This window comes from Uloborus diversus, chromosome 10 (assembly GCF_026930045.1).
Source record: "Uloborus diversus isolate 005 chromosome 10, Udiv.v.3.1, whole genome shotgun sequence".
NCBI classification, from domain to species: Eukaryota; Metazoa; Arthropoda; class Arachnida; order Araneae; family Uloboridae; genus Uloborus; species Uloborus diversus.
The window spans coordinates 80,444,876-80,458,115 of record NC_072740.1 but is presented as its reverse complement, the minus strand read 5'-3'; the positions used below and the strand labels follow the sequence as shown (position 1 = coordinate 80,458,115).

Sequence of the window (13,240 nt, the reverse complement as noted above, 5' to 3'; positions counted from 1 at the left end):
TTTAGTTTTTTTTTCTTTCTTTAAAATAGAATGTTATTGCCACGCCAGTTAATGAAGCAGTTGATGTAAAATTTGTGCCTATAAAGGTACCACCAGATTCTGTATTCAGTACGCAAATAGCTACAATTACTTTTAATCGTATGTATTTTTTAAATTTTCATCTTATCTAACTGTTTTCTATGTATGTATGTTATGTGCAGTTATCTGTCAAATATCAGAAGATATTTCCAGTGCAGTCAGTGAGGTTAGTTGGAAACAAAATTTCAATGTTTTAATTGCAGACACTTACCTGTCTCTTGGATGAATTGAGAAATAAAATGTTGTACTTTGTAGCGATGACTATACTCCCTGTGAGTAACTGTGCATGAAAGATTTGAATTTAGGGCACTTTGTTTGGGAATGAATTCTTGTTTTTATTTACCTTAGGTTTTTCTCATTTACCCCAGAGGCTAAGAGGTTGATGGGAACTGATTTTCTGAAATTGATGCCGGTAGAAAAATATAGTATACACAGTGGGATCTAAAAATAAACAAACTTTTTAGCAGGGTTGGCAAGGTTATTGACACTACAGTAAAAACCACTCTAAGTACCGTCATTTTTACCATACTGTGCACTAGTGTCCAAAACTACACTTTTAGAGAAACTGTATTTTGTGAGAAAATATGAAAAACAAACAAAAATTTGTCAAAGTTATGTTTTATATTGAATATTTATTCAATGAGGGGGGGGGGGGGGATAAACATTCAAGTATAAATATATATATGTAACTCATTTCTACAGCTGGTTCTAATGTAATTACATAAGAGTTGAATTCTTCAATAAAAATTTTCAATTTGTAGGCATGAGTTTTTTTTTCATAGTTGTAACCAAATTTTTCTACATTTCTGCATGTGTGCAGAAGAAAGTATTTAAAATTATAGCAGAATAATTGACTTAAATGCAATAAATGACAATTTTTTAAGTTACAGAATGTATTATAACGATAATATGAATTAAACAAAGAAATTGAACAAGTTTTAAAATGTGCATATATTTAATTATCAATTTATTGTTCTTTAATCTAGGTTTTAAAAACGAATTTTTGTTAAAACAACTTGTAAACTTACATGCAGAAACCATTTAAAAAATTAAGTTTCTTTTTGCACCTAAATATTACACATTTAATAACATTCCTTTGAGTTATAAATTGAACAGAAATAACATATTTTTTAAATGAAAATTTCGGAGAAAAATATTATCAAATACTCATTATATATATAATTAAATCTAATTAATATTTATATTTATGCATCCCAAATATTGCAGTAAATACCAATTGATTAGATTGCACCTCTTTAGCTTTAGCATACTTTTGCACAGTTTAAGACGCTCTCGGACAGTTTTAGACACTTTGGATGGTAAAAACCACCTGTCCTGTCTTAAACCAGTTTCAGACAGTCCAAAACCCTGCTTTTTAGTGATGAAATGAATGTTTCAAAGGGGGATAATATTTATTTGAAAAGGGGTTCCTTTCACTCAATAATAATTTCACTCAATTTAAATAGTCAACCAATGTAGCCATAGTTTTTTTTTAGTTTGGTTTTGAGAATGTTTTTAGCACATGTGTCACGACTGCTGCAATAGCTGGAACATCATCTTGAAAAGCTCGTTTTATTACAGTGTTCAGTTTCTGGAACTGAAAATAAATGTGCGTCCTCGATCAGCTTCCACATTCACCTGGTCTATCACCATGTGACTATTTTCGGTTCCCAAAACTGAAAACTGCAATAAAAAGAGCTTTTTACATTGATCTTCCAGCCATTCAAGTCGCTGTGGCACAGGTGCGAAAGAATATTCCCAAAACCAAATTGAAACGTCTGAATAAATTGGTTGACTGTTCAAAACATTGTATTGAATTAAATGGATCCTATTTTGATTAAATATTAACATTAAAAATATTAGCATGCTTATTTTATTTTATCCCTAAATAGTTTGGTCATGTTCAGGTCATACTGTGTACATGCACTGCTTGGAGACCTGTGAAGTTCTAAAACAAGGATATTCAATTAGTAACCAATGGGCCACATACAATCTACTAAGCTCTTGTGACTAGCCCTGTAAACATACATGGCAAGTCATGATATAAAACTTAATTTTTGTGCTAACACTCCTAATCTCCCCCCCCCCTTTTCAAACGCAATTGTAGTTAGGCAGGAAAGTTTGTTAGATGAATTTATTTGCATTATCATAACAAAAGTGAATTCATTTTTATTATTTTTATATTCCTAAGTGTTTGTCAAGTGCATGTGGGGAGTGGGGAGAAAAAATAAATTCAGTACCATTGTTATGTAGAGACTTAGTGACAATAGGTGCATGTTTCCATGCACTTTCACATGGTTATTTGCAATATTCTCAACACAAATTCATCTTCCGGATGCCCCAAAGTCCCATGTTTGACTTAATGTCAACGTTTAGAGTGTAATAAGTAGGTAAACAAAAATCAACATTAAAGAGTTGTATTTAAAAATTAGGCAAAGTAAATTGATATTTCAAACAAAATTACAATGTTACTAATGTTGCTTTTATAGTGTAAAATTCCCTTTTGAATTGGTTTCAAAAATTCATTTTTTACTGCCTTTTTAAACAAAAGATTTTCCTATTAAAATGATAAATATTTTGAACTGTGAAATACCAGATAAAAAGAAATGTTCAAATCATAAATAGAACATGGAAATGAGGTTTCTTCGGCTGGATCTTTTGAACAAAAATTGTTCTGTTTTAATTTTATTAATCCCTGAAAAGTAATTGAAGGAAGGGGCACAGACACACACTTGGAGGCCAAAGCAGTCCAAGATCAGTGATGCCAGTGCTGAGCCATAATGCTCAGCACTGGCATAACTGCCACTTTTGCCATTGTGCAAAAAAAGGCAATTTTCTCAAAATTTCTATCATGCTTTTCCCAGATTTTGGTTCTGCCAAAATTCTCCCTTAAAACCAGTTCAAACTTACATTTTTTTTTTTTCATTTTGTAATTGTTACTTTTCTTTCTCAAGTAAGTTGCAGCATTTGATTTACATTCTCCAGCTCTTTTCTCTTATTTTCTCACAAGAATTACTGTCAATGCCCAATGCCAGACTTAAGGTTTTCAGGGGCAGAAAACAAGTTTACTCTTGATTGATAACTCTTTCATTTTCACTTTATGTTTGAACCATCCAGTGAGAAAATAAGTAAGCTATTGCTATATTGAAAATCAAACTGTAATAGATCAAACTCATGCTTTGCTAGAAATTGCTTTCTTGCTACTGCTCATTATATTTATTTCTACAAAATTTTTATACATTTTGAAGACTAGAATAATTTTCATGAATGTTTAGAAGAAATCTGTTTCAATTGAATTTTCATAATTTCTAATTTGTTCTGAATGCATATCAACATTGAAATAGTGAGGTAAATTTTATACCGTATTTGAAATTTAAATATTTTTTCATCATGTAATTATTTTGTTTGAGCAAATACTCACCAATTTTTTCCAATTTTATAAAATCATCATGTATATGCTATTTATTTGTTTATTTATTTATTTGTTTATTGTTTTAGCCTCAAGAGCACTTCATCCAAAGCAGTGTTGTGGGAAAATTGTTATTAAATCTAAAAATAATCAATATAAACTTCAAATTCCTTATCAAGTTCAGTTACTTAGAGGGTAAGATTATGCTTAATGGCATTAATTAATTACTTTTTTGATGTACTGTCAGTAGCTTTTAACTAATATCCATATTTGTAATTGATCAAGCATCTAGGATTCTGTTTGGAGTTTTAATTTTAATTTACAGTCTATAATATCATGCTAAGTGTATAAATTAACACCTTTTAGCTCTTATTCTGTCACAACTGATCTTGATAGACCAATGTCGTTGCGTTAAAAATTTCTATGGGCTAAATATGAATAAAATGAATGATTAACAAATGTAAGCACAAGTTGTCAAAGAATTACTGTAAACAGTTATTTTGTGGCTAGAGTGAAGTTTTACCATCAATGCAAAAATGCGTAATGCATAACTTTAGGGTTGTAGAAAGGATTTGATTACAGCAACATAATGTGGTTTTGGTTCCTATGAATTTATAGTAAAATAGGAGGCACGTGAAAATCTATGTTAGATGTTATTTCCAATAACCTTAATGAAATATTATTGTTGGTTATAAAGAGCATGTTGTTTGTGCATACACATTCTTAACAAAGTTTTATGGATTTCCGTAAAAAGTGGCCTGCATACCACATCTGTTCCCTGATATGTACCTCTTCTTTTTTTTTTCACTAACTAAATTACTTATTAGCTCTTAGATTTTTATTTACATAACAATTTTTCACCAAATACCTTTTCTTCTTGCAGTTAAGGTTCTGAATTTTTTGATTGAAACATTTCATGTCTGAAACTAAATGGCAAATATGATTTTCATAATGGCTTTCTTATATTATTTATCTCATTAGTACTGTTTCATGGGCTCTCTGCTTGTCTGGAATGGGCTCTCTGCTTGTCTGGAATGGTTTAAGCTGAGCCTTTTCAACTTCCTTAGTTAGTTTATATGATGATATCTATTGTCGTATTGAGAAAAATCCGAATCAAGGGGGGAAAGTCCAACAATGCTTGGCAATCATATATAATTCTTTGGCAATTAATACTTTATATATGTCCATTCATATTTCATTAAATATAGTTAGTTCTTTATTTAAGTGTCTCATTTTCATTGAAGTCATCTACAAAAGTAGCTTTCACACTATTTTAAAACATTCTTTGGGATTTGTGCAGATACATGAAGAACTGTTCAAGTGCTGTTTGCTTTTGTTTTTGTTCATTGTGTAATTTTTATTTGATATTTTCTCCTGGTTGTTTCTTTTAAGCATTCATCTGTTTAAAATATTCTATAAAGTATTTTTATTTTATCTATATTTTACTAATATGTTATATTGTATTTTCAGGTTTTTGGAATACAATAAAAACTGCACAAAATTTTATGTTGGTCTTCAAAATAACAACAGCATTCGTGAATTTAATATTACGAATAACTTTAATGTTGTGATAATTATATATAAAGTATCATTAGCCGATGAAGCAAAGCTACATTTTTCAGTAAGTAATTTTATTGTATTAACATTGATTTATAATTTACTTTCAAATAATAAATTATAGGTTTTTACAAAAACTAAGCATAAAATTAGTAATGATTTGTTTCTTTTTCAGATAAAAATGGCTGAACCTGTCATATTAAAGCCAGGGCAGTCTTCATTTGTTGCATTTTTAAATTTTAAACCTTCCATTCCTGATTTACAGCTCAATTCACATTTTCGTCTTCATACTAATATATCTCATTTTGACATTCCACTTTTGTGCTTTACTGGACGTCTTAAAGTGGTATGTACTATTTTATATGTGTTTATCCTTTGATGCATATACACATGCAGTTTTACTTGTAGTCTATGCTTAAAATGTGCTGAGGGAGGAAAATAAAAGCTTAATGCACTCCTGTTTGTGAAAATTGCAACACCACAAAGGACTTACGCGAGTGAGCTGAAAATTGCAGGAAATGTAAAGTAAGGCATGATGTGCAAACGATTAGAATTGCAGACCAGTAGCGCATGCGTATGCTTAGCAGCGCCCTCTGAACGGCGGATTGATCCGAATATAAATAGATGGCTGTAGCAAGGCCTGTATGATTATCGATGGTTATATGCTAGAGCAAACATTAACTGAATCTTTACTATGCCTCTTCGATGAAAGAAAGTGAAATTTGAGCAAATTTCGGAGTTTGAACGGAGCAGAATTGTCGACCTTTGTGAAGCTGGATTGTCTTATCGTGCGGTAGCCGCTCGTGTGCAGCGTAACAGCAGCACAATCATGTGTGTTTGGAAGCAGTGGACAGATAGGGGTCGAACAGCTCGGAAATCCGGGAGTGAACCCTGAATGTGACATCAGCTCACAATGACAGACACCTGGTGTGTATGGCGCTGACTGACCGCACAGCTTCTTCTAGACAATTGGCAGCACAGTGATCAACAGCTACAGGTGTTTCATTGTGTGCTTCATCATAACAGAGACATCTGCTGCAACATGGGCTGCCCTCAAGGATTCCTTTATACAGGATTCCTCTCACACAAAACCATTGCTGCTTGTGGCTACAATGGGCCAATGTGCATAGGAGCTGGCGTGCTGATTGGCAGCAGGTCGTCTTTTCTGACAAATCCCACTTCAATTTGTGGCACCATGTTGGCCGAATTCGTGTCAGGTGCTATGCCGGTGAACGGCACATTCCAAAGTACATTATCGAACACCACAGTGGACAAACACCCAGAGTTATGGTCTGGGGTGCCATAGCATATCATGGACGATCACAATTGCTACAAATTTTGGGCAATTTGAACAATACCTAATACATAAACAAAGTTTTACAGCCCCAATCTATTCCTTTCCTGCAAGGATTGCCAGGGGCTGTATTCCAGCAGGATAATGCTGGTCCACAAGTCGCCATGACTGTCAAATCCTGCCTTGATTCGCAGCAGGTACAGCTTCTTCCTTGGCCTGCATATTCTCTGTATATATCACCGATTGAAGATGTGTGGGATTTCATTGGGCAGCGTCTCGCTCATGATCCTCATCCTGTTGCTTCAACAGACAAACTTTGGCTGCGCATACAAACAATATGGAATACTCTTCAGCAGGCAGATAGTCAAACTTTGTTTCACTCCATGCCGAGTTGTGTAGCAGCTTTTATAGATAGAAAATACTAATTTCCATCTCTTTTTATTGTTTGTTTGGTTTGAAAATGTAATCATTTATTTGTATCATTACCACCCAACTGTGTATTAAATTTCATTCAACTATGATGCTCCCTTTATAGTGTTGCAATTTTCACAAACAGGAGAGTATGCTAAAAGTTGAAAATTTGATACTTGATCGTAGTCTTTATTTTTAAATGTTTTAAACTGGGAGTTTAACGCATGAATCACATAGTATTTTGTATGCTGTAAATTCTGCAACACTAAAATATAGTGTTTTGATGGGTTTGACCCTCAGAGTAAGTGCTAAACTGAGCTTTGACTATGTGCTTTGCATATATATATATATATATATATATATATATATATATATATATATATATATATATATATATATATATATATATGTATGTATCTATATATATGTATAGGGTGTGGCAGGGAAACTTGCTGATTTGAAAAAGTGAATAAAAGAAAAAGTTCTTCATATATCTATTTATTTATTTTTTCTAAAATATTGTACACATTCTGAATTTTTATTTAATTAGATTTAAAAATTATATAAGGCAAATGGTGGCCCTCATTAATGATGCACTGATCTGCCCTAGATTTGAAGATTTATTCTAGTCTTTGGAGCATATATGGACAGGAATGTTTGCGATGGCTAGTCGGATGTTTTCCTTCAGGTGTTGCAGGGTCCGGGACTTGTTGTTGTAAACAATCTATTTAGATACCCCCATAAAAAAAAGTCGCAGGGTGCCTGCTGCTTGAATCGAGTTTAGAAAGCACGTTGAGCGTTGACCACCGAATGATTATTAGAAAAGTAAGCCTCTAGGGGGAACACACGTTGTTCCTTTGTCCGACACATGACGACAACTGACTTGTGAGGTAACAAAACTTCAGGACCCCCTCTTTAAAATGAGACTCTCCCCACTCCTTCCTGACCACGCTTCATTAATTAGCATCCAATTCAAAGCAGCAACTTTCCCTGCCAGATCTTGTGTGTGTGTGTGTATAATGTTTCTGTTTAAACAGGAACTATACCACTTACAGGGCTAGATTTTTATGTGTGTTACAACATTAATCTGAAGTCTAAGTTGTATGAACCATTGAACTATAAGTAAGGTGGAATGACTGCTGCCTATTCCCCCTTTTGTTAAAGATGTGGTCCGATTTTGAAACTGGTTCTGGAGAGTACTAGAGAGGCGACAGCAGTCTAGACGGCAAAACATAGCGTCTCTCGTATAGGAGCCATTCAAAACGTTTGCTGATTTCATATGAATTAGTTTGTAATTAAGATGCTAGTTTCGTATGTTATCACGTTAAGTTTTTCCTAATCTGTTTTTGATAAAAGAAAAAAAAGATTCGTTGATAAAATTCGAAAAGTTGAATGATTTTTAAAACATTTGTTCTATTGTGCTTTTTTTTTTCAGTACGAATTTACTGCCAAAAATAACAAAATCAAGTTTCATTGGAAATTTTATTATGAAATACATTGTTCTTCCTTTATGTACCATAATTTTGAGTACCAATATTCAATCTGTTCATTTTGAGAACAGCTCAGGCATCGTAACTATTTCACTTCGTCCGACATTCCCTTACTATGAGAGATGGAGATAATTATATACACATGAAAAATGTTGCATCATTGTACACTGGTGTGCAAAAATTAAGGACAAGACGGTTTTTTCAATATAACTTTGTACAAAGGCTTTCCAAATCAACACATTTAATACTGTAAGATCCCCAATACGTAAGGACATGTGTAATGTAAGCAACACTTACTAAAAGAGAAATCAGAGGGATAAAAAGAAGCTTTATTGAAAAAGTAGCATGGAGTGCAATGCGACTGAAGGCCGAAACATCCCTGTGATGGGTGTTCAGCAAGAAACATCCGGTCTTTAGTAGGGGATATGATCTCCCCCGACTGCTAGGCAGGTTTCACAGCGTCTGCCCATGCTGAGAATGAGGGTGTCAATGAGTTGTTGAGGCATTGCTGCCCATTCGTCTTTGCAGCACCAATCGAAGCTCCCAAATCGTTACTGGTGGTAAGGTACGAGCTGCCAAGCGTCTGCCTAGAAAATCCCATACATGCTCGATGGGATTGAGATCCAGAGATCGTGCCGGCCAATCCATACTTTCAGTATCCTCACTCTCTAAGAGCTGTTTGGCAGCTACTGTGCGATGACATGGTGCATTGTCGTTCATGAAAAGGAACTGCGGACCCATAGCGCCTCTAAAAAGACGCACACATGGAAGAAGACTCTCGTTACATAACGGGTCCCGTTGACTGAACTTGCGTCAAAGATGTGAAGGTCTGTACGACTACCAAGCATGATGCCTCCTCAAATGAGAACACTGTGACCTCCATACCTGTCTTTTTCAATGATGTTCGAGGGATGATTGCGGCTTCCCCGCTCTCTCCACATGAGTATGCGATGAGAATCGCTACTCAGACTGAATCTGCTCTCATCTGTAAAGAGTACTCGTCCCCATTCATTGTCTCTCCAATTCCGGTGTTCCCGGCACCACAGAGATCGCCTTCTCTTATGGGCAGGCGTTAGAGGTACACACCGTATAGGGCATCGTGCAAACAGACCACCACCGTGCAGTCTTCTCGCCACGGTAAAACGCGATATCGGTTGTCTAGTTGCCTGTGTCGTGTGTCTAGCGATTTCTCCCGCTGTCTGCCGCCTGTTTCTTCTGGCCTGTAAGACAATATACCATATCTGCGGGTGTGGTTCCTCGTGGACAACCACTACTGAACCCCCGGATAGCTGTTCCTGTAGTTTGAAATTGTCTCCAAAGTCTTGAAACGATGCTGTGAGCAATTCCAAACTCTGCAGCCACACTTGTCACACTGCGGCCTTCCTCCAACTTCCCAATAGTTCGACCTCAGGTAAAAGCATCCAGATGTCGTCTAACAGATTGATTATTCGCCATTTCTCGCTGTGGCTGCAACTCGGTGAGATTTTAACTGCTATACGGCATGCAATCTCTTTGCCAGAAATACTGATCTTACACTGACAACATGCTTTATACTACTCAGACACTCCCCCATTACGTCTGCCTGCATATCTGCGCATGTGCTACCGTACATCACCTTACTTAATCTCCTGATTGGTCTTTCTGTCCGCTCTGCCTCTTCGTTCAGCTGATATGCTAATTTTTCGACTTCGTCCTTAATTTTTGCACAACAGTGTACATCATTGTGTACATATGTATACAATCTTTAATCAAATGATATTTAATAATAATTAATGTTTTGTTGAATCAAAAATCAATAATTCAACGAGTAAGTTGTAAAATTTGTGATGTAATCATGTAAAGTTAGAAGGAATAAAAACTACAAAAAAAAAGTTATGTCATCAAAAGCTGAGGTGAGGCTATCGTAACATAAATTTAGAACACGATCATTTAACATTTCATTCATTTTTACGAACTTTGTTAATTGTTTGTTTTGTAAGCTTTCATACTGTGCAGAAAATTACATTTATTTAAATTTTTTATTTAGTTATTTATTTATTTTAGTTAACAAATTATTTTGTCGTAGTTTTTTGTTCAGGTATGCTTGAAAAATTCATTTTGAAGAATATATTTTGAAGAATATTGCTGATTAATTGGCTGTTATAAATAGTTGGAAAATTGGCTGATTAATCAGTGCATCTGTAATGTATGGCCATCCTGATTTCTCTGATATATCTTCACTCTACAGAGTCCCGATTCAGTGTCAAGTTTAATTTTGAAAACATTTAATTTAAACACGGTGAAATCTTTTGAATTTTGAGTAATTTTTTTTTTAATTTCTATCTTGTATATGAAAATTAATTTTGTGGAAACAGAAAAATCACTAATATTATCCTTGCTGATACACTGAGATAGTAGATTTAAGAATTTCTATTGTGAATACCACAATTCATTATTTGTTTCACTTATTGTTGAATTATAAAAGTTCAATATCAAAATTACAGGGTGTGTTGCACATTTTTAAAATTTTTACAACCGTGCATTAAATGCATAAAACATAATTCACTCATTTTAAATATATTGAAAATTTTTAGAAAAAGATCGGACCTTTAGATTAAAATGAGGAGTGCTTTGTAGAAACTAATTTAACACTGCTATTTTGAACTATATTGAAACATATTTTTAAAGTGACTTAGTAAAAAAAATAAAATATTTCATTTTAGTTAAAACACAAACTTATTTTTTAAGATTATTTATCAAGCCAAACAGAATGAAAACTTTTTGACACTGTAAATAACTTTCCTTGTAATAATTAAATCAGTTTTACAAAACTCTTTCGATAATATTTTCTGTAGATTCTTTCTTTCAAGGGTTCTGAATTTTTCAGTCCGTTTTTTTAACAAACCTATTTTGTAATTATGTACTTAAATGTCTTCTTAAAACATAAAAATGAAAACTTTATTGATATTCCTCTTTTTTCATTGTTTATTTGTGGTGTTTAAATAATGATTAGAAAGGAAAAAATGGAGTAAATGGGTTCATTAAACAAATCGTTTTATGAAATCAAGATGTATTTTTGTGCGAACCTAAGAGGGATAGTATTTTAAATACAGTAGAAGACCGTTATAACACACACCTTGGGACCAGAGCTTTTGCGTTATACAGGTTTTGGCGTTATATAGGTCATTTCACAAATTTTGAAACTAATATTCAGAATATATATATATATATATATATATATATATATATATATATATATATATATATATATATATATATATATATATATATATATTAGCACTTCAGAATTAGTTCTATCTGCAATGAGTATTAAAACACTAATTATACAACTAATCATTCGCAAATAAATATGCTTTACAATTTAAAAAAAAGTGAATAATCCTGCACTTCTGCCAGCTTCATAGTTTGCATAACAGCTGCATTTCAAAAGCCATCCAATATTTTCTCTTTACTGTGAATATTAATTTTCATTTAAAAGCTTTGAGTTAAGCTGGAAAGATGAAAAACTGTTTCAAAATTTAATTTTTCTAACAATTTTTATGTTAGCAAGGCAAAGCAAAGGGATTTTTTAAACTTAAAAACCTATTGTTTACTTCTGAAAAGTTGTGCGGTTTATAGAGAATTGCGTTATATAGGTCAGCATTATAAAGGTATTCTACTGTACTAGAATTGTACCATATTAATAAACTCCTCGGTATTTTGAGCAAAGCAGATTTCCCTAACCAGATTGTGTTGCCATCTAGAGCCCTGTCGAACGGTGAAGAGGAGAAAGAGAGCTTTTGGGCCGCGTTTTCTCCCTCAGCAGTCATTCCACCTTACTTAAAGTTCAATGGTATGAACAGAATAGTGGTTTAGAAAGTTTCAAGTTTTTTTTAAATGTAAAAATTTTATTAAAAAGCTGTATTATAAAGCTTTTTTTTTTCTTTCAGCTTTCTATTTAGTTTTTAGAGTGCTATGTAATTTTATATTGGTTTCTTACATGTTTTTCTTTATAGTTTTTACCTCATGCCATTAACGAGAGCTTTATTGATTTTGGTACTCTTGGAATGGGTGACAAACGTGCTATTGTTTTTGCAGTAATAAATGAAAATCCTGTTGATGTAAGATATATCTTGTAGATTTACTTTATTTTGTTACAGTGATAAGCTCTTCTTTTACTATGTTTCATAAATTTTAGGTAAATTTGAAATTTTGGGGTTCCAATACTAGCAAAACATATGTTGAACTTGTCGGTGTTGATAAAGGCAATGCTAGCACTTTGGCTTGGCGGCAAAATTTTTCTTCTATGGCTCGTAGTGTAAGTATTATATTCTCCCCTATTTGAGAGTAAAGTATGTAATACATTTTCAAATTTTGTGTGTACTTTCTGATTTTTTTTTTTTTTTTTGCTTATTAAATTTACAAGCAATAAATCTACTTTTGATCTGATATTAATGTTACATTAAGATCTTCTCTTTTAAACTATATTTTACGACTCTGTTTCATTTAATAACAGGTGTGTAAGAATGCAAAAATTAGTAAATGCTGAACTGGGAAAAAACTTTCTTGGGGAAATTAAGTGTTTAAAACTTTTAATTTTTTCATTCTCCTTTCATTTCTCTTCTCATCATGATTAATGTACTTATCAATCGCGGTTCAAATATTAACTAGCTAGTGATTTTCTCAAAATCATATAATACTTGGAAAACAAGGGGGGGGGGAGTATGAGTAAAATGTGGTGCCACTGTGAGCTTTAAGGAGGTTTTTTCTTTCTTTTTTTTTGCACAATTTAATTAATCGATTTATGCAAAAAAATAATGCATTGGTTGTTTAATGTTTCAAATCATTATTTTTGGCAAATAAGAAAGAAAGCAAAATAATTAGCAAATCATCTTATTAAGCAAAAATATTGCATGTTAAAATTTGAAATGTAATAAGAAGTGGAATTATTGTGTGTGTCTATATGTATATAGTGTGATAGCGAAACAATAAATGTCCAAATAGCAAATTAATATAAAAATT

General features: G+C 33.0%; 1 protein-coding gene across 1 annotated transcript in view; it reads left to right on the top strand.

Annotated features, from left to right (window-relative positions):
* LOC129231070 (transmembrane protein 131-like) overlaps positions 1 to 13,240 on the top strand; it is a 173,632-nt gene that overhangs the window by 86,035 nt on the left and 74,357 nt on the right. The window contains exons 11-16 of the mRNA XM_054865318.1: positions 30 to 138; positions 3,577 to 3,682; positions 4,958 to 5,108; positions 5,220 to 5,390; positions 12,235 to 12,339; positions 12,417 to 12,536. Of these exons, the coding sequence (XP_054721293.1) occupies positions 30 to 138; positions 3,577 to 3,682; positions 4,958 to 5,108; positions 5,220 to 5,390; positions 12,235 to 12,339; positions 12,417 to 12,536 (762 nt within the window). The remainder of the gene's footprint in view (positions 1 to 29; positions 139 to 3,576; positions 3,683 to 4,957; positions 5,109 to 5,219; positions 5,391 to 12,234; positions 12,340 to 12,416; positions 12,537 to 13,240) is intronic.